Here is a 26,615-nt window from a genome sequence, read left to right as displayed (position 1 = left end):
TGACCCAGCGACAGTGAAGGAATTCCAAGTCAGGATGGTGTGTGACTTGGACGGGAACTTGCAGGTGGTGACGTTCCCATGCATCTGCTGCTCTTGTCCTTCGAGGTGGTAGAGGTCGCGGGTTTGGAAGGTGCTGCATAAGGAGCCTTGGTGCATTGCTGCAGTGTATCTTGCAGATGGTACACACTGCTGCCACTGTGCGTCGGTGGTGGAGGGAGTGAATGTTTGTGGATGGTGTGCCAATAAAGCGGGCTGCTTTCTTCTGGATGGTGTCGAGTTTCTTGAGTGTTGTTGGAGCTGCACCCATCCAGGCAAGTGGAGAGTATTCCATCACACTCTGACTTGTGCCTTGTATATGTTGGACAGGCTTTGGGGAGTCAGGAGGTGAGTTACTCACTGCAGGATTCCTAGCCTCTGACTGCTCCTGTAGCCATGGTATTTATAAGGTTACTCCAGTTCAGTTTCTGGTCAATGGTAGTCCCCAGGATGTTGAGAGTGGGGGATTCAGCAATGGTAATGCCATTGAATGTCAAGGGGAGATGGTTAGATTCTCTCTTGTTGGAGATGGTCATTGCCTGGCACTTGTGTGGCGTGAATGTTACTTGCCACTTATCAGCCCAAGCCTAGATATTGTCCAGGTCTTGCTGCATTTCGACACGGACCGCTTCAGTATTTAAGGTGTCGCGAATGGTGTTGAACATTGTGCAATCATCAGCGAACATCCCCACTTCTGACCTTCTGATTGAAGAAAGGTCATTGATGAAGCAGCTGAAGATGGTTGGGCCTAGGACACTACCCTGAGGCACTCCTGCAGTGATGTTCTGGAGCTCAGATGATTGACCTCCAACAATAACAGCCATCTTCCTTTGCGCTAGGTATGACTCTAACCAGCAGAGAGTTTGCCCCCTGATTCCCATTGACTCCAGTTTTGCTAGGGCTCCTTGATGCCATACTCGGTCAAATGCTGCCTTGATATCAAGTGCAGTCACTCTCGCCTCACCTCTTGAGTTCCGCTCTTTTGTCCATGTTTGAACCAAGGCTGTAATGAGATCAGGTGCTGAGTGGCCCTGTCGGAACTCAAACTGGGTATCACTGAGCAGGTTATTGCTAAGCAAGTGCTGCTTGATGGCACTGTTGATGACACCTTCCATCACTTTGCTGATGATCGATGGGGCGGTAATTGGCCGGGTTGCATTTGTCCTGCTTTTTGTGTACAGGACATACTTGAGCAATTTTCCACATTGCCGTACAGATGCCAGTGTTGTAGCTGTACTGGAACAGCTTGGCTAGGGGTGCGGCAAGTTCTGGAGCACAGGTCTTCAGTACTACTGCCGGAACATTGTCAGGACCCATACCCTTTGCAGTATCCAGTGCCTTCAGTCGTTTCTTGATATCACGCTGAGTGAATCGAATTGGCTGAAGTCCGGCATCTGTAATGCTGACTTCATGGGGGGGCCGAGATGGATCATCAACTCAGCACTTCTGGCTGAAGATTGTTGCAAATGCTCCAGCCTTATGTTTTGCACTGATGTGCTGGGCTCCCCCATCATTGAGGATGGGGATATTTGAGGAGCCACCTCCTCCAGTTAGTTGTTTAATTGTCCACCATCATTCACAACTGGATGTGGCAGGACTGCAGAGCTCAGATCTGATCCGTTGGTTATGGGATTGCTTAGCTCTGTCTATTGCATGCTGCTTATGCTGTTTGGCATGCAAGTAGTCCTGGGTTGTAGCTTCACCAGGTTGACACCTCACTTTGAGGTATGTCTGGTGCTGCTCCTGGCATGCCCTCCTGCACTCTTCATTGAACCAGGGTTGGTCTCCTGGTTTGATGGAAATGGTAGAGTGGGTGATATGTCGGGCCATGAGGTTACAGATTGTGGTTGAGTACAATTCTGCTGTTGCTGATGGCCCACAGCACCTCATGGATGCCCAGGTTTGCATTGCTAAATCTGTCGCACTTAGCACAGTGGTAGTGCCACACAACATGATGGAGGGTATCCTCAATGTGAAGACGGGACTTCGGCTCCAGAAGGACTGTGAGATGGTCACGCCTACCAATACTGTCATGAAAAGATGCACCTGCGGCAGGCAGATTGGCGAGGTTGAGGTCAAGTATATTTTTGCCTCCCCACCTACCGCAGAACTAGTCTAGCAGCTAAGTCCTTTAGGACTTGGCTAGCTCAGTCGGTAGTGGTGATACCGAGCCACTCTCGGTGAGGGACATTGACGTTCCCCACCCAGACTACATTCTGCACCCTTACCACCCTCAGTGCTTCTTCCAAGTAGTGTTCAACATGGAGTACTAATTCAGCAGCTGAGGGAGGGTGGTAGGTGGTAGTAAGCAGGAGGTTTCCGTGCACATGTTTGACCTGATGCCATGAGACTTCATGGGGTCTGGAGTCGACGTTGAGGACTCCCAGAGCAACTCCCTCCCGACTGTATAACACTGTGCCGCCACCTCTGCTGGGTCTGTCCTGCCGGTGGGACAGGGATGGTGATGGCAGTGTCTGGGACATTGTCTGTAAGGTATGATTCCGTGAGTATGACTATGTCAGGATGTTCCTTGATTAGTCTGTGGGACAGCTCTCCCAAAGTTGGCACAAGCCCCCAGGAGGACTTTGTAGGGCTAACAGGGCTGGGTTTGCTATTGTTATTTCCGATGCCTTGGTCAATGCTGGGTGGTCCATCTGGTTTCATTCTTTATTGTCTTTGTAGTGGTTTGATACAACTGAGTGGCTTGCTAGGCCATTTCAGAGGGCATTTAAGAGTCAACCACATTGCTGTGGGTCTGGAGTCACATGTAGACCAGACCAGGTAAGGACAACAGATTTCCTTCCCTAAAGCACATTCGTGAACCAGATGGGTCTTTACAACAATTGACAATGGTTTCATGGCCATTATTAGATTGGCTTTTAATTACGGATTTATTCATTGAATTCAAATTCAAATTCCACCTTCTGCCGTGGTGGGATTCAAACCCATGCCCCCAGAGCAATACCCTGGGTCTCCGGGTTACTACTCCAGTGACAATACCACTAACGCCACCGTCTCCCATTCAATTGAAGTTTTCAACGTATTGAGGAGAACAGATAGTTATTTCCACTGGTTGGGAGTCTGGGACTAGGAGGCATAGTCTAAAAATTAGAGCCAGACCTACCAGGAGTGAAATTAGGAAACACTTCTACATACAAAAGGTGGTAGAGATTTGAAACTCTTCCGCAAATGGCAACTGATGCTAGATCAATTGCTAATTTTAAAACGGAGATTGATACATTTGTGTTAAGCAAAGGTATTAAGGGACATGGGGTAAAGGCAGGAATATGGAATTAGGTTGTAGATCAGCCATCATCTCACTGAATGGCAGAACAGGCTCAAGAAAAAGGGGCTAAATGGCCTCCTCTTGTTCCTATGATCCTTTCATCTGACATAGGCTTCATTTACCTGTACCTTCCAGAGTGTTTTGTTTATCAGTTGCAGCTGAAGTTCAAAATTGGAACTCAATTTGATCCAAACTATTCTGCCCAGTAGATTGACTTCCCATTTCCTATGCTTTTAAACTTTCATTTTCTCCCCCGACAACGTCAAAGACTTGCGGGTTGATAGGTAAATTGGCCACTGTAAAAAAAAAAATTGCCACTAGTGTAGGTAGGTGGTAGGATAATTGAGGGAAGGTGGGGATGTGAGAGGGAAAATGGGATTCATGTAGGATTAGTATAAATGGATAGTTGATGGTCGGTGTGGACTCGGTGGGTCGAAGGGCCTGTTTCAGTGCTGTATCTCTCTATGACTCTATGACCTAGACAGAGGGAGGTTGCCTAAACTTCGTGGGGATGAAATTGGTCTTGCGGCAGTGGTTCAAAATGGGTGATAGTGAAATGGCAGTCTGTTTTACACCCTGCCCAATTTTCTTTCCTATTGACTTGCAGACCTCTTTGGTGGCCAGTGAAGCAATTTAATTTGGATGGTTTTGATTCCATTTCTCAAGTTTCAAGAATCTGTCAAAAACTGTCATAATTTTCACACAAGTACAACATATTGTATTGACACTATCTTTCTCATAAAGAGATAGCAGCAGGCGGAATTCCACTGCCAAAGTGAGATGCATCCTTAAAATGCCAATAAATAGCATCTACAAAAAGACTAAGGGCTTTTCAGGACTGTGCTCGAGTACATATTTAAAAATACTGAATGAAATACTAAGGCTCTGTAAACTGCAAGCAATTTAGCACCTACAAAAAAATACATTTTTACAAATATGTTGAAATACAGATTTTAATTTATTTTATTTAAACTCAAAATGTTAATATATTAAATCCCCTACTGGAAATTAAATTGAATTTAAAGTATTAATGAAATGTCTTTACCTTGATTTGTGATAATAATTCATTGTCGTGGAAAAGGTAAAATAGCAGACAGCCAGAAGAGAAGAGATGGCCAATGAAATGAGAACCAGCCCACATAAAAAACAAAGGAGGACCACTCCACCAATTGACAGCATCAGACCTGGTAGATAAATGAATAAAAGCTAAATTACACAGGAAAGTAAATGTTTTATAGTGACAATCTATCAATGTAGGAGACATAATAACTAAACTTTTGTTATTTTTTTCACTTTTTGTGGATAGTGTGAATTGGATTTTCTTTGCTAAAGTTATTTTCACCATGTCAAGGAGATGTACTTTTTTTTTAAAAAAAGGAAAGATCTTGTTAAAGACAAAACAGTAAATTACTTACATTATCTAGAATTCAGCAACTAATTAACAGAAAATGAAAATAATTTACAATGTATGTGAAGCTACTCTCTTTCTTGTGTGGCCAGAATGTGAACATCTCACACTCGAGGGCACCTTAATTGTTTTAATACCTTGTGCAATAAATATAGACTTCAATTTATTATTCATTGCTACAGGCTTTACTTAAGCCTTGAAAATAAATGAGTAAGTATTATTTTGGGTTTTCTGTCACTCCAATTAAAATATTTCATTTTTTTCCTGCCCAATTGATCATTGAAACCTTCCTTCACATACATAGCCATATGCATTGCAGAGCAGTGGATATCAAACTGCATGTGAACTAGCTGTCTAGATGTCAATCCTTGGGAAACTCTTGTTAACCACTCTCTCACCAAACTGACTCATGTCCACAGGGCTGAAACAGAACAATCAGAATGAGGGCTTCTCCTACCAGGTATTTTTTTTAAACTGTTACACAGATGGTATGTGTTTATTTGGTTTAAAGTACATTTGCCTGACCCCAACCCAGACGCACACAATACTCTCCTCGTTAAATTAATTTTCAGTTCAGATGATCCTTTTTTCTCCATTTTTTGGCTCATTAAGTAATTCTGATCAGAACTTCAATTAAAAGGAAGAACAGATGGACCTAGAAATTTGTGCATGCCCATTCTTGTATTTAAAAATGTCATTAACTCATATGTATAGCAACATATGAACATCACGCACAATCTCCCCATTTAACAATAAACAGAATTTTCTGAGATGGTAAATTTTAATGTTAACGGTAAAAGAGTTACATAAAAAATATTCTTGAAGCTTTCAGTACCTTCCATCACAACGAAACCAATGCAGGCCAAAAGGGATGTAATCACTGCAAAAATCAGGAACAAACCAACTGGCACAGCTGACATTATGGTAAAAACTAGTAGTAATAAGGCAACGAAAGGGTGATCATCCAGGTACTGACCTACAGAGGAGCTCATGAAAGCTGCAACCTACAAAACAAACACAGGAGGACAGGTATTAGGACCAAAAAGCGTGAAATCATCTAATTGTTTTTCCTTTTGGTAAACTGAAATTATATCATTACATACCAGGTTTGTGTAGAACTAATTTTCTAACACTCATCAGTAATAAATGTATTTTTATAAAGTACAGTAAGTTACTTACAAAGTGCAATAGAAATATCAAATTATGGTAAAAGGACAAAATAACAAGATTTAAGGAATGAGAAATAGCCATTTGTCCCATTAGGTTTGCTCTTGTAGGAGCTGGTGCTACCTCCACTATAAAAGGCTATCCGCAACTAATTTTACATATCCCTCTTGAACTTATCTTCCCCCTGTGCATGCACCAACAGCGGCTGAAAGGGTGCAGGGACATTTTGCTCCCAGTACTCTGCAATGCCACTTTGGAATCAACCATGAAGTGATACACAAAAGCAGTTCAGCAGCAACTCACTTTACTCCGGTGCAAAGTGTCAGGCCTCCAATTAACACCTGCCCAAACAGCACCACTGAGGAACAAGAACTCACTGACATACAGTCATAGAGTTATACAGCGCAGAAGCAGGCCCTTCGGCCCATCGTGTCCGTGCCGACCATCAAGCACCTAATTATTCTAATTATATTTTCCAGCACTTGGCCCGTAGCCTTGTATGCTGTGGCATTTCAAGTGCTCATCTAAATACTTCTTAAATGTTGTGAGGGTTCCTGCCTCTACCACCTCTTCAGGCAGTGTAAAACCTTCTGCCCCTTACCTTAAATCTATGCCCCCTGGTTATTGACACCTCCACTAAGGGAAAAAGTTTCTTCCTATCAATGCCCCTCATAATTTTGTATATCTCAATCATGTGCCCCCTCAGCCTTCTCTGCTCTAAGAAAAACAACCCTAGCCTTTTCAGTCTCTCTTCATAGCTGAAATGTTCCAGCCCAGGCAACATCCTGGTGAATCTCCTTTGCACCCTCTCCAGTGCAATCACATCCTTCCTATAGTGTGGTGCCCAGAACTGTACACAGTACTCCAGCTGTGGCCTAACTAGCATTTTATACAGTTATACATGAAGGAACATGAGAATGAAATCACATCCTAATATTCCATATTGGAGCTTGAACTTGCTATTTCATTATGGCATCCTCTTCCCAAATAATTTAACTATCTGGGAATGCAAAATGCCAAGCAAAAACTGTGAAATTATCTCCTTGGTCCTTAAGACATCGGAGCAAAACAATTTCAGCACATGAATCAAATGCTGCTTTATGCAGAGCTGTTAGCATGGATAAAATCGCTAACTGTGGCGATGTAGGTTAATAAGCCCATTAAAAAAAAAAATCAAACAAAACACAGGAATTCATTTCTAGAGCAAAAGAATTGAAAAACAGAGAAGTTACGTTAAATTTATATAGACCCTTGGTTAGGCCACACTTGGAGTACTGTGAACAGTATTATAAAAAGGATATAAAAGCACTAGAGAAGTTGCAGAAAAGACTTACTGGGATGATATCAAAATTAAGAGATTATACTTATCAGAAAAGATTGAACAGTCTGGGGCTCTTTTCTCTAGGGGTGACGTAATAGAGGTTGCCCAGATTATGGAAGGGTTTGATAAGGTAAACGTAGCAAAGATGTTTCCACTTGCGGGGAGACCAGAATTAGGGGTCATAAATATAAGATAGTCACTAATTAATAAATCCAACAGGGAATTCTGGAGAAATTTCTTTACGCAGAGAGTGGTGAGAATGTGGAACATGGGAGGATGCTCATGTGGAGCTGTTGGCCCAAATGGCCTGTTTCTGTGCTGTAAGTTCTATGTGATATGGAATGTTCCACCAGACAGAATGGTGGAATCAAAATCCATAATAGTGTTTAAAAGGGATGTGGATAAATAGCTGAAAAGGAAAATAAAAGTACCAGCAAAGGGCAGAGAACTGGACAAGTGGGTCGTTATTGCAAAGATTCGGCAAAAATACAATGGGCTAAAAGACCCCCTTCTGTGCTGTATGCTTCCAATCTGATTTAACAGTATGGACATCACATACTGAATAGAATATTTAATTGGGATTCCCATATTTATTTCATCAACTTCCCATTCCTTTCATAACCAGTACAGTTTCATTTCAAAAGCAATTAAATCAACTCAGCACTCGCTGGCTTTGTTAAACATCTGTTTCTTACATCTGTGGAGGGAAAGAAAGGTTGTTTTTATAGATCGTTGTACTTCAATTCCCAATTTTACACTTGTATTCACTATGTGACTGTTCACAAACTTGGAATCAGATTTGATCCAGAGCTGAAAATCAGACCACACATCCTCTCCATCCCAAAGACCCACCGAACTTCCACTTCTGTAACATCACCTGTCTCCACCTCTGCTTCAGGCCATCTATAGCCAAAAGCCTCATCCACATTTTTGTTACCTCCAGACATAACTATTCCGATGCTCTCCTGGCTGGCCTCTCACCTTCCATCAACCTCAGCTCATTCAAAGCTCTGCTGCATGTTTCCTATCCTACATCAAGTCCTATTCAATGAACACCTCTGAACCCGCTGACCTACACTGGCTCCCGGTCCACCATCACTACAGATTTAAAATTCTCATCCTCTTGTTCAAAGCCCTTCGTGGCCTTGCCCCTCCCTATTTCTATAACCTTCTCCATCTGTACAAAATTCCGTGGCTACAAGAGCAGGTCAGAGGCTAGGAATCCTGAGGAGAGTAACTCACCTCCTGACTCCCCAAAGCCTGTCTACCATCTACAAGGCACAAGTCAGGAGTGTGATGGAATAGTCTCCACTTGCCAGGATGGGTGCAGCTCCAACAACACTCAAGAATCTTGACACCTTCCAGGACAAAGCAGCTCGCTTGATTGGCACCCCATCTACAAAGATTCACTCCATCCACCACCGACGCACAGTGGCAGCAGTGTGTACCATCTACAAGATGCACTGCAGCAATGCACCAAGGCTTCTTAGACAGCACCTTCCAAACCTGCGACCTCTACCAACTCGAAGACAAGGGCAGCAAATACATGGGAACACCACCACCTGCAAGATCCCCTCCAAGTCACACACCATCCTGACTTGGAACTATATCGCCGTTCCTTCACTGTCGCTGGGTCAAAATCCTGGAACTCCCTTCCTAACAGCACTGTGGGTGTACCTACCCCAAATGGACAGCAGTGGTTCAAGAAGGCAGCTCACCACCACCTTCTCAAGGGCAATTAGGGATGGGCAATAAATGCTGGCCTGGCCAGCGCTGCCCACATCCCATGAATGAATAAAATAAAACTTGCAAGAATTCTGTGTTCCTTCAACTCTTATGCGTGCTGAAATCCCTTTGCCCCATTATTTCTGTCCAATGTCAGGATTTTGTAGTCCCACCGCTGGGAGCAATGGCAGGTGCGAAACACGGCGGCCACCTCCCACATGACCAGCGCACCATGATTACGCGGCGGGTGGCCACTTGTACATATTGACAGCGGCCACTGCCCCACACCCCGCCGCAATCACATGGTGGGGGCAGCCGTTCACAGCATCACCTGTTGAGGAGCAGGTGCTGGCGCCATTGTTAAAAGGCTGCCAGCCCTGCAAACAGCACAACATAATGCTGAGTTCACCCCTTCCCCCCACCAACTCATCCGAGTGCAGAGTTCACCCCTTGCTGCCCCTGTATCCATCATAGTGCAGAGTTCACCCCTTCCCCCCCATACCCATCAGAGTGCAGAGTTCACCCCTTTCCCACCCCCATACCCATTAGAGTGCAGAGTTCACCCCTTCACACACTCCCATACCCATTAGAGTGCAGAGTTCACCAATTCACACACCCCCATATCCATTACAGTGCAGAGTTCACCCCTTCACCCACCACCCATCAGTACATTCACACTTTCCCCACCCCCACCCATTAGAATGCAGAGTTCACCCCTTCACCCCCCCCCCCAGCCATACCGATTAGAGTGCAGAGTTCACGCCTCCCCCAAACCCACCCATTACAGTGCAGAGTTCACCCTTTCCTCACCTCACTGGCACCAGTATTTTCTGGACGAGAAAGTGAAGGCCCGTGAATGCCGCATGTCGCACTGAAGATTGGGAGCTGAAGGCAAGAACTCTGCGGTTTGCATTTTAATTAATGCAAAGATGTAATTTACATATGCTAACTCAGGTCCCGTTGCAGAGTGGCGGAGGGACCGCCACAGAGCTTCCCCCGTGCCGGGAAGATTGGGCCTGGCAATCCCGGCGGCGGGTTCCATGGCAGCCGCTGCCACTCCGATTCTCCATCCCCCTCACCCCCCTGCCACGGAACCAGACGTCGGGCTGGGAACAAAGTCCAGCCCCATATCTTCTGCCATCTAAGTCACTAGCTGTGGAATTCCCTCACTAAACCTCTCCACCTCTCTCTTCCCTAGACCCTCCTTAAAGCCTACCTTTGATAAGCTTTTAGTCACCCCTCTTAAGATTGCCTTTTTTTGCCTCAGTGTTGATTTTTGTCTGAATATACTCCTGAGAAGTGCTTTGGGAATCCCTTCTACATTAACAGCTCTATTTAAATGCGTGTATCCGGGGCCGTTCATCATCCTCCCCAAGGGTCCATGACTGGAGATGAGAAATTCCTCATTGTCAGACCGGCTTTTAAAAAAGATCGCAAGTTAATTTCACAGCTGACAGATCCTGACATCGGAAACAGCAGTTTCTGAACTTTGAACAGATTCGGGGTTTTCCAGCGGTCTTTTAAAAACCTCTGAATCCGTGTGAAGTTCAGAAACTGCTGTTCCCAATGTCAGGCTCGGTTGAGCCGGTTGAAATTGACTTGATATTTTAAAAAAAACGATCAACCATCTGCTGAGCACTCCACTCTCTGCAACTGTCAGAGACAGAGAAGCGGGAGGGGGGGGGGGCGGGGGGGGGGGGGGGGGGAAAGAGAGAGACAGGGAACAGAGAGAGAGAGAGTGTGTACGGGGGGGGGGGGGCAGAGAGAGAGGGAGAGAGTGTGAACAAGATCACTCCTAACAATGACATCTATCCCGAATACTCCACATCACTACAAGAGGCGTACAGGCAAACACTGACTTTATGTGCAAGCAAGAAAATGCCAGGTACCTCACTAAATCAGTGTCCAACATAGTGACCAGAAAGTAAGTCAATAAATTAGTCTTCTCATTTAAAGCTTCACAAAAATGCAGCTTTGTTGTTGTTTTAATTAATAGCAAGATAAATTTTAATGACTTTATCTTGCTGAAATTGTCACACTGGCACCCGCATGTAAGACAAAAATTGTAATGTGCCCCTCCACGTGAAAAGGTTGGACAACCCTGTTATATGGTCTGCTTCAACTTGTAACAAAATATAGTTCAGGTACATCTCAGGAGTTACTTTCATTTAATAATCAAATCACACCAAAATTTTAAATCTTTTTCACCACTATTCTGAAATTACATGCAATAAAATGAAAATCCATGTATTCAGTCATCACCATTCAGTATCTTCACTAATGCATTCTATGATTCACTAACCAAGCAGTCCAATGGAATACTCTTGCTGCGACAAAAGCATTTCTGATTTATATATTACAAAAGTGAATGCTGACTTTCCATTGTTCAGCTTGTACAGAGCAGTGCAATGTGCAGCACCGATCAATGAATTTTAATTTGAGTGTGTGCAATTAATTAAATCTTTCAAAAGCATTCATTCAAGTTTGGCTTAAAAAAAAGTATTTCAATCTTGGTTTTGGCTCAGAGTTCTACACAATGCACCATTAGACAGAATGAGAGTCTTTCAGCTCTTGGTCAATTTAGGCTGAGAACCCAGCAATTTCAAGTTAGGCTGATTTTAAATTGAAGTTGATGCTTTCTCCATCTTATTCAAAGTTCCAAGGCTATAACAAATCAGCTAGCCTCTGATGGTGTGACTGACCATTTCAAATACCAAATAGGAGTTCAATGTTATTCAGTTCAAATGTTTTTTCAATCCAAACTGCTGGCTTACTCTTTTCACAGAATGTATACCCTTAAGGTTGGTTTCAAAATGTTTAATACACTGATTCAATAAACATCTAGCTGAAAAGCCAGTCATAATCAGAGGGAAACACTGCAACAGGAATATACTATGGGTGGAAGCAACCCAGAATCGTTTGGTTAAATGATTTGGTTCTGTAAGATTTTGATTTCTAGCAAACAAACGAAATTGCATCTAATTGTGAACAATATAGTAGATTTTGATAGTACAAAATCATGAGAAGGACAATGCAGTTAGATTTCTCAGCAAATTCAGCTAGGGCAAGATAGAGCAGAACTTAAAGGTATACACACACACACAATAGCAAATTAAATACGATTTAGTATCAGGTTTTTGAATTATATAAGTGTGTTGGTGCCAAGTTCGACCATTACACAAAAAAATTTAGTGTGGTTAGTCAACCACAGATTAATAATTTATTCGAGCCAGACCCCTTTCAAGAATGACATGTTGCTATGTAAGACTGAACACATACAGTAGTTACCCAGGAAATGGCAAGCTCCAGCTTGTTCAAAACACATTTTCAGTCCGAGAATACTTAGTCACACAACCATAAGGTCCTTTAGGACATGTTTTTTTTGATATGTTATAGTTCAGTCAGCTTCTAGTTAATGAAACATCAGTCACCAATTAAAATTCTGGATTAATTAACGATACTTGATAAATCTACACAGCTTTAAAAATGGCAAACTATTTTTCATATAAATAGGGGGTGCCGTTACAGCACATATATTACCAATGCCAAATACATTATTAAAACCTTATTTTGCCTTTATTCAGTTGGCTGCTCAATACCATAAAATGTGCATAGCATAATGCTCTCAATATTTAGATGTGTCCCCTGCATCATCCATTGCTTAACAGTCCTGCTCTTAGTACATACATGAAAGACATCATACCTTTGAGTTGCTGTTGATTGTGTGCATCATTGTATTAAATCGATTCTGCAGGTCTTGCATTTCTCTTGATAATGGTAACCCTTCAGAGTTTGACATTTTACCCTGCATTTCATTTATTTCCAGCAGAATGGATCCTCAGTGATACGAGATAGGGCCTGTACAGAAGGAGTTTTTTTAAGCAATGCATAGATCTCAATTGCTGGAAATGCAATAAAATAAGATTATCGGTGGCTTGAAATGTACAGCTGTAGCTTTTTCAAAAATTTTAGCACCAACGCAAACACACAAATAGCTATCACAAACTGATACTCTGATACTGTTCAATGGAAATTTTAGGCAATTATGTTTTTCTAATGCCTGATAACAATAAAAGTGTAACACTTTTAAAATAAAATAAAAAGTTAACTTATTTTCATTTACAGGCATGCCCATCAGGTCAGGGACACTTTCTATCTAGCGATCCAAAAGACTAATTCTCTTTCCCTCTCTAAAAATATCTGGTTATATCCTTGCACAGACTTTTCCCCTTTATGTAACGGCATCTTTTCTGACCATGCAGGAGTGAGGGGTTCAGCTTCCTGAAGGAAAAATAGGATACTTTTATACTCACAATAAAATAAAGTCAGCAACGGTTTCTTCCACATTTAGAAAACTGACATAATTTTGTCCAGACCCAGTGGCTTAACGAATAAAGCACTGCCCACCTAAACCAGGGACAGGGGCTTAAATTCCATCCAAAGCAAAGCAATGGTGTTTGAAAATTTGATCAGAAAACTGACTGGATTATTTGGATCCACTTGGTTCAGCTGGTAATCTCTGGGTTCAGAAGGTTGTGGATTTGAGTTCACGTCAGCGCTTGAGTGTATTAATTAGCCCGATACTCCAGTTGTATCAAAGTAGTGCTGCATGGTCAGGAAATGCTGGATTTCAGACATGACTTCAAACCTCAAAGGTTCTCTGACTCTGCAGGTGAGGTAAAGTGTTGTCACAGAAAGACAACTGGTCTTCTAAAAAAAGGTATTAAATGGTGAAAGGCACAACTATCGAGTGACAACAACCACCTAGCTCATTCACATTTTAACTGTGTCTGGCTCAGCTATCACATTTATAGTATCTTAATTGTCCAAGGTTCTGATCTGTACTCTGGTAATAAAGGCATACATACAAATTTCACTTTTACATTTAAAAATTGGTGATTGGACAACAATTCTCTGATTTGTGCTCCCCGCTGGGAGAGCACAATCAGTGATTCTATACTTCAAAGAATAAAAAGACAGTTTAGTTATTTCACTCAAAAGTAGCATTAAATTTTGAATTTTGAATTCAAATAATGAGAATTTTAACTTGTTGCAGCTGTACTTTAAATGCCGACGGTTCTTTTTCACATTTTCTCCATCCCATTCCTACTGTGGCTGCCCAGCTGCATTGTTCTGACTCTAAGAAGTAAATCTGATCCCATGTGTCATTGTCCTTTGATATAGGATACGTGTGCCCAGCATGGAGTAAGAAACCAGATTATGTTTAATTTGACTAACTATAGCTTGGGCTCTAGTTTAGCAGCTAATTTCACTAATGGCGATTGTGCTACAGTGCTGACTTCAAATGACAATGTGTTACGACTAATGCGAGCGGAGTGCACTGTCTTTCTGTAGTTCCACTTCTCCACAGGTCACAACATATATTTAAATGTTACCAATAAATGTAGCCAATTATATATTTTAGTTTCAGAATAATCCACCAACCAGGTTTCTTTAATAAACAACAAAAGTATTAATTTATTATAAAACAAGACTTAGTCAATAAAGATGCAAAGCTTTAACACAGTTTGAAATATGACAGTAAATAGATACATCCCCTTCTAAACACCCAACACACGCACACACACCAGTTAAAGGAAAAATAAAGATGCTTTGGCCAAAGTACTTGTTATGTTCCAGATGGCATACAGTCTGTCATCCAAGTACACATAGACGAGTCACTGGGATCTTTTCAGAAGCAGTTCATTCAGGAGATGCTGAGAGGAAATCTCCCAAAAGCTTCTCAGAAGAAATGCGGCATCAGGTGTTACAGCTATCACGCACTGGATTTTTTTTTGCAGGGTTTTTCAGAGGTGGAGAAAAGATGAGCTGGGCGTTTCTTTCAGCAGGCGACAAACCCAACTGACTCAAAACAATATTCAAAAATGAAACCCACTCTTAAGCACCATAAATCTTGACATGTCACTTCTCTTGTAAACAACTCCCATAGTCAGAAGGCACCTGATGTTTACTTAGCTGAAGACATGTGACATCCAGTAAATATTTTTAAACAGAGTCCTTCCAGTGACCCATTTAAAAAAAAGTCCAGCATCTATGGAATCACTTCCGTCCTTCAATGAATCCATCTCCATAATTCTAAAACACGAGTCCTCAAAAACAATTAAAAATTGGAAGCACTTTAATAACACCTCCATCGTTGGAGGAATGAAATGCCATTTTTAAATGCGTTTCATTACAAAATGTGAAAAAAAATCGAAGATGAAAAATATTAAAACACATTTACACACTCATTCCCATTCACTCTTTACCTGTAACTAATACAGTTCTGCTTTGTACCATCTTTGTACTCAGATATCTCAATGTTAACTTCTAGACAAAGCATCAGCAATTACATTATTTTCTCCACAATGTGGATAAGCTTTAAGTGATAGGGCTGCAATAATAAACTCCATCGAAATAGTCTGGCATTCTGGTTTCTGAATTTTTCCACAAAGGCTAGGGTGTTATGATCCGTATATACCAGTGTCTCTCTGTAGTCGTGGCGAACATAGACTTCAAAATTTTTAAGAGCTAGTTTACAAGCCCAGGGTTTCTTTTTCCACTGTTGAGTATCTCTTTTGGTGTTGATTTAGCTTTTTGGAAAAATATCCCACTGGCTTTTCTATGCCTGATTCATCTTCTTGCAACAGGACTGCACTGACCCCCAGGTCACTAGTATCAATTGCTACCTTGAAGGGCTTAGTGAAATTCGGGGCAGCCAACACTGGTTCATTGATCAAAATGGCTTTCAGCCTCTCAAAAGATGCTTGGCACTCTCCTGACCACACTAACTTGGCTTTTTTTGTAGCAATTCCATCAGTGGAGCAGCTATAGTATTAAAATTTGGTACAAACAAGCGGTAGAAACCATACATCCCCCAAAACCTCATGATTTCTTGTTTAGTCTTAAGGGCATGGAACTCCATCAATGCTTGTACTGTTGCTGTTCTTAGCAACACTTGTCCTTGCCCTACTATATGCCCAAGGTAGGTTACCTGCACTTTTGCAGATTCACTTTTGACAAGGTTCATCACCAAATCAGCCGACTGTAATTTTCTAAGTAGAGCTTTTAGTAGTTCCAAGTGGCCCTTCCAAGTGTCACTTTATATCAGCACATCATCAAGGTAAATGAGACGGTTAGGAACACTGGCTACCACTTGGTTCAACGTATCAAGGCTCCTCAGACAGCACCTTTCAAACCTGCGACCTCTACCAGCTAGAAGGACAACGGCAGCAAATGCATGGGAGCACCACCACCTGCAAGTTCCCCTCCAGGTCACACACCATCCTGACTTGGAACTATATCACTGTTCCTTCACTATCGCTGGGTCAAAATCCTGGAACTCCCTTCCTAACAGCACTGTGGGTGTACCTACCTCACATGGACTGCAGCGGTTCAAGAAGGCAGCTCACCATCACCTTCTCAAGGGCAATTAGGGATGGGCAATAAATGCTGGCCTAGCATTTGGGTGTTCAGGTCCATTGTTCCCTGAAGGTGGCAACGCAGGTCAGTAGAGTGGTCAAGAAGGCATACGGCATGCTTTCCTTCATCGGACGGGGTATTGAGTACAAGGGTTGGCAGGTCATGTTACAGTTGTATAAGACTTTGGTTCGGCCACATTTGGAATACTGCGTGCAGTTCTGGTCGCCACGTTACCAAAAGGATGTAGATGCTTTGGAGAGGGTGCAGAGGAGGTTCACCAGGATGTTGCCTGGTATGGAGGGCGCTAGCTATGAAGAGAGGTTGAGTAGATTAGGATTATTTTCATTAGAAAGACCGAGGTTGAGGGGGGACCTGATTGAGGTGTACAAAATCATGAGAGGTATAGACAGGCTGGATAGCAAGAAGCTTTTTCCCAGAGTGGGGGATTCAATTACTAGGGGTCACGAGTTCAAAGTGAGAGGGGAAAAGTTTAGGGGGGATATGCGTGGAAAGTTCTTTACGCAGAGGGTGGTGGGTGCCTGGAACGCGTTGCCAGCGGAGGTGGTAGACGCGGGCACGATAGCATCTTTTAAGATGTATCTAGACAGATACATGAATGGGCAGGAAGCAAAGAGATACAGACCCTTAGAAAATAGGCGACAGGTTTAGATAGAGGATCTGGATCGGCGCAGGCTTGGAGGGCCGAAGGGCCTGTTCCTGTGCTGTAATTTTCTTTGTTCTTTGTTCTAGCCAGCGATGCCCATATCCTATGAAAGAAAAAAAATCAGTTTCTTAAAAAAAAAATGCCCCAGCATCTTTTCAAACTCGAATGGCATCACTCGCCATTGGAAAACACCATCTGGTGTAACAAAGATCGCTATTTCTTTAGCTTGGGGTGTTAAAGGAACTTGCCAGTATCCCTTTAACAAATCTATTTTGGTAAGAAACATGGCACTGCCAACTCTGTCAATACCGTCTTCCAAGTGAGGAATTGGGTAGGAGCCTGCCTTGTTACTGCATTAACCTGTAGTCTATACAAAATCTAATTGAAGCATCAGGTTTAGGCTTTAACACGACTGGGGAACTCCAGCTGCTTTGACTGGGTTCAATTGGGTGATTTTCCAACATGTATTGGATTTCTGCTTTCACCTCGGCTCTGGACTTACGCGATAAAGATGCTGTTTTATAGGAGAGGATTCTCTTACATCCACATCATATATGGCTGAGGTTTACATCCTGGTTTATCCCTACAGACTCCTTTAAATACGGTGAGTAGCCTCGTTAGGTCTTCACATTGTTCTACATTTAAATATGAAAGCATAGTGTGTAATCTCCCTAACAATTCAGTATTAGCTAACTGGATAGTAGGAGGTTCAATTTGAGAATTGTCTAGGCTTCCTCTGCCTCATCCTCACTATCCCTTCATTCCTTCACTGCCCCTATTACTTGACATACCTGTTCTTGCTTACCCACCTCCTGGCGGTGATATTGCTTCAACATATTTATAAGATACAGCCAATCCTTTTTCCGGAGATTTGGGATGTCAATCAAATAATTTACTTTACCAATCCTTTTGACTACTCTATATGGTCCACTGAACTGTGCTTTCAGTGGTTCACCCTGTAAAGGCCGTAATATCAACATTTCATCCCCTGGTTGAAATCTTCGGGTCTTGGCATGCTTGTCTGCCCATTTCTTCAAGGTTGTTTGGGAAGTTTTCAGGCATTCCTAAACCAATTTGCAGGCTCTCGTGAGCTGTTCTCGGAACACGGATACATAATCTAACACGGAAGATTCGTCCCTCTGTTCTAAAAACTTTTCTTTGATTAGTTTTAGAGGACTTCTTACCTCATGTCCATAAAATAATTCAAAAGGACTAAGGTAAATCCCTAGTGACAAACAAAAGAAATTCTAGCCCTTTATCCCAATCATGGGGACATTCATGACAGTATGCCCTGATCATCATTTTAAGGGTCTGATGGTACCATTCTAAAGCCCCTTGTGTCTGTGGGTGGTATACTGTGTTATGCCCAGGTTACTCATAACTTCCTGAAAATTTTTTGACATAAAATTGGAACCTGATCCAACTGAATCTCAATCAGTAATACATATCTCGATGAAGAACTAGGTTTACTTCTCTACCACTACCTTAGCAGAAATTGTTCTCAAAAGAACCATAATAGAGTATATATTGATGTCCTGCTTTTGTTTTTGGTAAAGGTCCCACACACTCTACCAACACCCTACTAAATGGATCCCAAAAACTAGTATGGGAATTAGAGCTGCCAGTTTTACGGCAGGTTGCGGTTTTCCCACAATCTGGCACGTGTGGCACGTTTTACAAAACTGCACCACGTCCCTGGAAAGACCTGGCCAGTAAAAATGTTGACTTATACGTGATCGGCTCTTTCAGATCCCTAAATGTCCTGTCATAGGAATTTCATAGGTTATCCTTAATATTTCTCGGCGATATTTGGGCAGTACCACCATCTGGTGAACTACCATCCATTCTTTGCCCACAGGTCTGTGAGGAGGTCTCCACTTCCTCACCCGAATCCCATTTTTAATATAGTAGCCTTCCGGAACTCCCTTTGCTTCAGCTTCAGTTAGAGACGATTGTGCCAATTTACTTAACTCTGGATCAGCTTGCTGAGCCTTGATCAGAGAAGACTTACTGAACATTTCCTTCGGATTATCCAAATCCACAAGAAAGTTTCAGATATTCGGCTGTCTGTGGTGCCAATTTGACCTCCAACAATGGAACTTGTTTGGCCATAAAAGAAAAATTGTTGGAACCTTTTCCTGCAACTGTTCTGTCTTTTTGACTTCACTCGGTCTTTCCGTAACTACTGGAGAAGCTACTACCTTCGCTCCGGCCAAATTATTCGTAGGTCAACAGGCAAACTATGGACAACTCCACAGTTACCATTCCGGATATTAGGTCACACTCCAGATGCACCCAATACAAAGGTATGGGTATATACTCCCCGTCAATTCCATTAACCAAACCTTGGCATTCAGTGCACTCTCTGGTGGAAAAGTTATGCCTTTTCCAGCAAAAGAGTTTGGGTTGCTTCAGTACCCCTAAGTATAATTATAAGTTTACCTGCCTCACTTGAGAGATAAGGAGTTACTTTTCCTTTTGAAAAGAATTCCCTATAACTCTCAGATATCTTGTTTGCCTCCCCCTCACTCAGCAATTTTTATACTTGGCCTTACAGTTGCAGTTAGAGCTACAGCCTGATCTGTCATACTCTCAGTCAAGGCCCCTTTCTCTGCATTGGCCTTGTACCCCAATAAGTCCCACAGGTTTAGCCCGCAACTTACAGCATTATGCACAAAGGTATCCCACCTTGCGGCAATGGAAACACTTAGGCTTTCGGACCTTACTTCCAACCTCAGTAACTTCTTTTCTGACCTGAGGAGGAGATAGCGGGGCATTCCCAGCTATCCCTTCTTGTCCCCGGCTACTTACCTTCCTTTCACCCTCCCACCGTCTATCCTTCTCAGGTTTGTGGGGTGACAAACAAAGAGTCTGTGGTTGTAAACAAGCTCAATCATCAGCAATCTCAGCTGCCTGTCTGGCTGCTGAAACTTTCTGGTTCTCCTTATGGGTTCTTACGAATGGAGGGAGTGAACTTGAAAATTTTTCCAAAAGAATTAATTCCCTAAGGGTCGCATACGTGGCTTCTATCTTTAGTGCCCACATCCAATGATCAAAGTTAATTTGCTTTACCCTCTCAAATTCTATATAAGTCTGCCCAGGCTATTTCCGGAGGTTCCAAAATTTCTGCCTATAAGTTTCAGGGACTAACTCATGAGCAACAAGAATAGCCTTTTTTGCCATCTCAATCTGCAGAAGCCTCTTCAGAAAGCATGGCATAAACTTCATGAGCTCTACCCATCAACCTGCTTTGCATAAGCAGTGCCCAGCTTTCCTTTGGCCACTTCATCAGTCTAGCTATATTTTCAAAAGAAATGAAATATGCCTCTATGTCCCTTTCCTCAAACTTCAAGAGAGCTTGCACAAATTTAAACAGTTCTCCACTGGGTCCTGGGCTGGAGTCAGTTCCTTCCTCAGCACAATTTTCATCGCGGTCAAGGTCTAGCTTTTTAAATTCGAATACCCTTTTTTGCTCCTTTCCTGCCTCTTTTCTCTTTCCTTTTAAAATTGTAGACAAGACTTAGTCAATAAAGATGCAAAGCTTTAACACAGTTTGAAATATGACAGTAAATATAGACATTCCCTTCTAAATACCCAACACACACACAGGTTAAAAGGAAAAATAAAGATGCTTTGGCCAAAGTACTTGTTAATTCTTGAAGAAAAAGGATAAGACATGTTATGTTGCAGATGGCATACAGTCTGGCATCAGAGTACACGTTGACGAGTCACTGGGATCTTTTCAGAAGCAGTTCGTTCAGGAGATGTCGAGAGGAAGTCTTCCAAAAGCTTCTCAGGAGAAATGTGGCATCAGGTGCTACAGCTGTCATGCAATGGATTTTTGTTTTTGCAGGCTTTCTCAAAGAGGTGGAGAAAGGATGAGTCGGCTGTTTCTTTCAGCAGGCTACAAACCCAACTGACTCAAAACAGTATTCAAAAATGAAACCTACTCTTGAGCATCATAAATTTTGACATGTCACTTCTCTTGTAAACAATTCCCATAGTCATAAGGCACAGTTAAAAGAGCCAGAAAGCCAAAACATGCATTGATAAATGTGCTAACTTTCAGAACTGCTGCTAAAATGAGGCCCCCTCTGCCTACTGAAATGATCCCATGGCACTATATGACGAGCAGCCAACAATTAACCTTCAACTACCACCACCAAAACAGATTAACTGATCATTTATATAACTGCTGTTTGCGTGACCTTGCTGTATACAAACTGACGGGCACATTTGTCTGCATAACAATGATTACACTTCAAAAGGAATTAATTTACTATGAAGTCCTTTGGATTGAACTGAGGATGGAAAAGGTGCTATATAAATGCAAGTTATTTCTTTACTATTAAGCTATTAGATTCCTCCAACTAGAGTTAGTGTGTTCAATTCTGGTTACAACACTTCAGGAAGAATGTGAAGGTCCTTGAGAAGTTGCAGAACAGATTTACTGGACTGGCTCCAGGGGAGAGGGATTTTAGGTACAAGGTTAGTTTGGAGAAGCTGGGAAGATTGAGAAGAGATATGATAGAGGTATACAAGATTACGATAGGTTCAGATAAGGTAGACAAAGAAAAACTGTTCCCTTTACTTGATATTTTACAGAAACAAAAGCAGAGAAAGCTGAAAGCACACACCATATCATTTCAGCCTCCTGAGAACTGACATTGAGTATGTTTCTTTTTTCAGAACTTCTGGAAAGTATAAACTGAAATATATTCCCTCCACAAAAACTGATTGAGCTGTGTGTATGTAGCCTTAATGTAAACTTAATGCTATCGGGTTATAATCACTGTTTGCAAGATGCTCCCTTTCTGTCATATTATTAATTAATTCTGGCTTGTTATTAATCACTAAATTTAGTATGGCATGTTTCCTTATTGAATCTAAAACATTGTTTCAGTAAACTGTCCTGGATTCACTTTAAAAATTCACTGTCTTCACTACTTGAGCTGTTTTGCAACTCTGCCTATACAAAAATTAAAATCTTCCATTATAAACGCTTTGCCTTTGCTACATGCTTCTCTGATCTTCATATGTTTCACAAAATGCATAATCCAAGATGTTACATAACAAGACCAGAGTTCAGTAGTGACATCACTCTGTTCAATTCTTTTTCAATAAAAAGACAAAAACTAAAATCTGCACAAAATATAGAAAGTCCTCTGCAGCATTTATACACCAGGATCCAACTCTGACTGTTAATATACTATCTGAATCACCATAGGCAACTATGCATCACCTATGAGATAATGCCTTAATTTCTTTCACACTCATGCTTTTTCAAATTTTAAGATTACTTTGCCACCTGCGATTCCAACTAGAATCAACACACAAGCAACTTTATGATCTGTGTGTTTTATGGCTGTGACCAATCATAGTTTAAATTTTATACCACAATTCATGTGATATTCTGTTTTATACATTACGGAAAAGAATAATTGCTTTGTAACGCAAAGCTGTAACACAATCTCTCAGCTCAGATTACTATATAATAAGCAACTGAGTTTTGCTTTTAGGTTCTGGGTGTTCTCTGAATTGTGAGTATGTTGCACAAACTCCAAATCTTCTATTCTATTGTACAACTAAATAATTGTTGGATAACTATTTGACATTAAGATTCTTCAGTATGGTATTACAGCCATTTTAGAACATGGACAGGAGTAGCTGCATTCTTAATTTGGAACTGTTGGCAATAGAATCACTAATAATTACCACAAATAAATATTTTTGTCCTTCTCTCAAATAGTGTACTGTTCATGCTATCTCCTTCGGTCAAGCCTACTGTGTGCTGTTGGGCTGAAGGAATTGCCACTCTGCATTAAAGCCTCACTGCAGCAGGGCTCAAATTCCCAAACAGTTCATGGTAAATTGTCTAAAACTGGGAAGGCTGTTCCTTAGACAGCACCTTCCAAACCCACGACTTCTACCACCTAGTAGGACAAGGGCAGCAAATGCATTGAAACACTACCATCTGCAAATTCCCCTCCAAGCCATACAACATCCTGACTTGGAACTATATCGCCGTTCTTTCACTGTCACTGGGTCAAAATCCTGGAACTCCCTTCCTATCAGCACTGTAGGTGTACCTACCCTACATGGACTGCAGCAGTTCAAGATGACAGCTCACTATCACCTGCTCAAGGGCAATTAGGGATGGGCAATAAATGCTGGCCAAGCCAGCAACGCCCACATCCCAAGAATGAAAATTAAGAAAAAGATTTTCAAGCAGTAAATTGAATCAGTATGCCACAGCTATTGAGTGAGCTACCAACGAATATCACATGAATTGTGGTATAAAATTTAAACTATGATTGGGCACAGCCATAAAACATGCAGGTAATAAAGTTGCTTGTGTGTTGATTCTAGCTGGAATCGCAGATGGAAAAGTAATCTTAAAATTTGAATAGCATGAGTGTGAAAGAAATTAGGGCATTGTCTCATAGGCGGTGCAAAGTTGCCAATGGTGATTCAGATAGTATATTAACAGTCAGAGTTGGATACTGGTGTACAAATGCTGCAGGGGATTTTTTATATTGTTCTGTGCAGATTTTAGATTTGTCTTTATATTGAAAAAGAATTGGAGAGAGTGATATCACTACTGAACTCTGGTCTTGTTATGTAACATTATGCATTTTTGTGAAGATCAGAAAAGCATGATAGAATGTTGTGACGGAAACCACACCTGCCAAAAATGAGACATATTAATTTTGTCATATGGAACATTATTTTTGAACTGTTACTGGACTTGAAATAACATGTTTAAAAAGACCACAACAGTGGCTGAAAACACGACTGCACATTTGAATTCTAAAAGACAGTTGCAGGAAGACGACAATGGGAGTACACTCTGATTCAATTAACCAGATAGATTTTTGTCAATGGTGATGATCAAGAGACATTGAGAGTCATTGAGCCAGCATTCCACCCCTCCCCCACCAACACCACCCACCCCCTGCAACCACTGAGTATGTCTGGTAAGCTTGGGGGAATCCACAAACCTCGCAGGACAGGTAGTTTTTCAAACAGGGAGCTAGTCACATGACTAACCTGCTGGCCAACCTGGAGTTAATTGAATTGTGCCTGATACAGAACAGTTTTGGAGGAGACTGCAACAGAACTTCAAGAAGAGAGCATCTCTCTCTCTCACGCAAAGTTCCAGGGACCCACGGAAATAACTCAAGTCTCAAGACAGAAGACCAGCAAAACAAGTTTGAAAGTGTGCATTGGGCCCCAATGAGAACTGCAAGACTTAACTTCAATCAAAGACTTTACATCCAATCCAGAACCAGTAACTAAATCCATCTACTGCTTCATACCTTTCCCCTTTGATTCTTTCTCCTTTTCTGTCTCTATTTGCTTGTGCGTTTATCGCGTATGCTTCGCGTGTTCGCGTCTCGTATTTTTAGTAGTTTAACTGAATTAGAGTTTTAAGGTTAATAAACGTATACTTTTCTTGTTTAAATCTGAGAAAACCCATCTGGTTGATTTCTTTGCCATTACAATTAGAAAGCAGTGAGCCTGGATTTACTGAGGGGAAGCTAAAAACACGGTGTTTTAAAAATTAAACCCTGGTACGGCCAATCCAGGAAAAGACTGATTGGGGAGCCCTAGACCCCTGCCTCACCTGGTCGTAACAATATACAAACTCACTTAGATTCATGGAATGGTAGAAATTTACAGCATGGAAGGAGGCCATTCGACCCATCATGTCTACACCTGTCAACAAGTAGTCATCCACCCTAATCCCACTCCAGCTCTTGGTCCGTAGCCTTGTAGGTTTCAGCATTTCAAGTGCATATCCAAGTACTTTTTAAATGTTATGAGGGTTGCTGCCTCCACTACCCTTTCAGGCAGTGCGTTCCAATCATCCTCTGGGTCAAAGAAATTCCCCTCGAATCCTCTCTAAACCTACTACCTCTTACCCTAAATCTATGACCCCTGGTTATGGAAATCTCAACCAAGGGGAATATAGGGCCTTCCTATCCACTGTATCTAGACTACTCATAATTTTATACACTTCAATTAGGTCTACCCTCAGCCTCCTCTGTTCCAAAGAAAACAACCCTAGCCTATCCAATCTTTCCTCCTAACTAAAATTCTCCAGTCCAGGCAACATCCTCGTAAATCTCATCTCGCGTGCATTCACACCTTTGCTATAGTGCGGTGACTGCACACAGTACTCCAGCTGTGGCCTAACTAGTGTTTTATACAGTTCTAGAATAACCTCCCAGCTCTTACATTCTATGCCTTAGCTAATAAAGGCAAGTATCTGTATGCCTTCTTGATAACCTTATCCATCTGTCCAGCCATCTTCAAGGATCTGTGGACCATGCACATCAAAATGCCTCTGTTCCTCTACACTTGTTAGTATCCTACCTATTATTGTGTATTCCCTCGCACTTCTCCAGACTGAACTCCATTTGCCACTGTTACACCCTTCTGACTAGTCCATTGATACCATCCTGCAGTCTACAGCTTTCTTATCAACCACACAGCCAATTTTCGTATTGTCTGCGAACTTCTTAATCATACCTTCTACATTCAAGTCCAACTCATTGATAGATACCACAAAAAGTAAGGGATCTAGTACTGAGCCCTGTGAAACCCCACTGGGAACAGCCTTCCAGTCACAAAAACACCAATCGACCATTACCCTTTGCTTCCTGCCTCTGAGCCAATTTTGGATCCAACTTGCCACTTTCCCTTGGGTCCCAAGGGCTTTTAATTTTGTGACCATGTCTGTCATTATCAAAAGCCTTGCTAAAATCCATATAGACTACATCAAATGCACTATCCTCACTGACCTCCTCAAAAATTCAATTCTGTTATTCAGACACAATCTTCCCTTAACAAATCCATGCTGACTGTCTTTTATTAATCCATGTCTAGCTAAGAAAAAGTTAACCTGAATGCATTTTAAGAATTCAACTCCTTCTGTGTCTTTCACACTAATTCTATCCCAGTTGTGATTAGGGAGTTGAAATTCCCAATTGTTAGTGCCCTATTGTTCTTGTACTTCTCAGAGATATTCCTACATATTTGCTCTTCTATCTCTCTCTGACTGATTGGAGGTCTATAGTACAGCCCCAGTCAAAGGGATATAGATAGGTTAAATGAATGGGCAAATAGAGTATAATGTGGGAAATCAGTCATAATGTGTCGATCTGTGCTCTCAGCTCATCTGCCTTATTCTCTAGATTTATTGCATTGAAGTATTTACCATTTAGCACTGCCAAACACCCTTGTTGTCTATTTTCTAGCTTTTGTTTCCTATGCCTTCCAAACACACTTACTAATTTTCAGCTTTCCTTCTCTCCCTTCTGAAGGGAAATTGCCCACTTTGGCAGGAAGAATAAAAAAAAGCATATTATCTAAATGGTGAGAGACTGCAAAGCTCTGAGATGCAGAAGGATCTGGGTGTCCTAGTGCATGAATCGCAAAAGGTTAGTATGCAGGTACAGCATGTGATTAGGAAAGCTAATAGAGTGTTATCATTTATCGCGAGGGGAATTGAATACAAAAGTAGGGAGGTTATGCTTCAGCTATACAGGCCATTGGTGAAACCAGATCTGGAGTACCGAGT

The 26,615-nt window shown here is 41.8% G+C and overlaps 1 protein-coding gene across 4 annotated transcripts in view; it reads right to left on the bottom strand.

Moving 5' to 3' along the window:
- The window catches only part of LOC137383431 (lipid droplet assembly factor 1-like), a 32,289-nt gene that overhangs the window by 3,003 nt on the left and 2,671 nt on the right, over window positions 1-26,615 (bottom strand). For 2 of the 4 annotated variants that reach the window (XM_068056276.1, XM_068056279.1), the window contains exons 2-5: window positions 17,009-17,132; window positions 12,647-12,801; window positions 5,566-5,734; window positions 4,368-4,506 (exon numbers count right to left, since the gene is read on the bottom strand). In XM_068056276.1, the coding sequence (XP_067912377.1) occupies window positions 4,368-4,506; window positions 5,566-5,734; window positions 12,647-12,754 (416 nt within the window). In that variant the 5' untranslated portion in view covers window positions 12,755-12,801; window positions 17,009-17,132. The remainder of the gene's footprint in view (window positions 1-4,367; window positions 4,507-5,565; window positions 5,735-12,646; window positions 12,802-17,008; window positions 17,133-26,615) is intronic. The other 2 variants (XM_068056278.1, XM_068056280.1) reach the window with 1 other exon arrangement.

This window comes from Heterodontus francisci, chromosome 24 (genome assembly GCF_036365525.1).
Source record: "Heterodontus francisci isolate sHetFra1 chromosome 24, sHetFra1.hap1, whole genome shotgun sequence".
Classification (NCBI taxonomy): domain Eukaryota; kingdom Metazoa; phylum Chordata; class Chondrichthyes; order Heterodontiformes; family Heterodontidae; genus Heterodontus; species Heterodontus francisci.
Note: the sequence above shows the minus strand (reverse complement) of the source record. Positions and strands in the feature narration are given on the sequence as shown.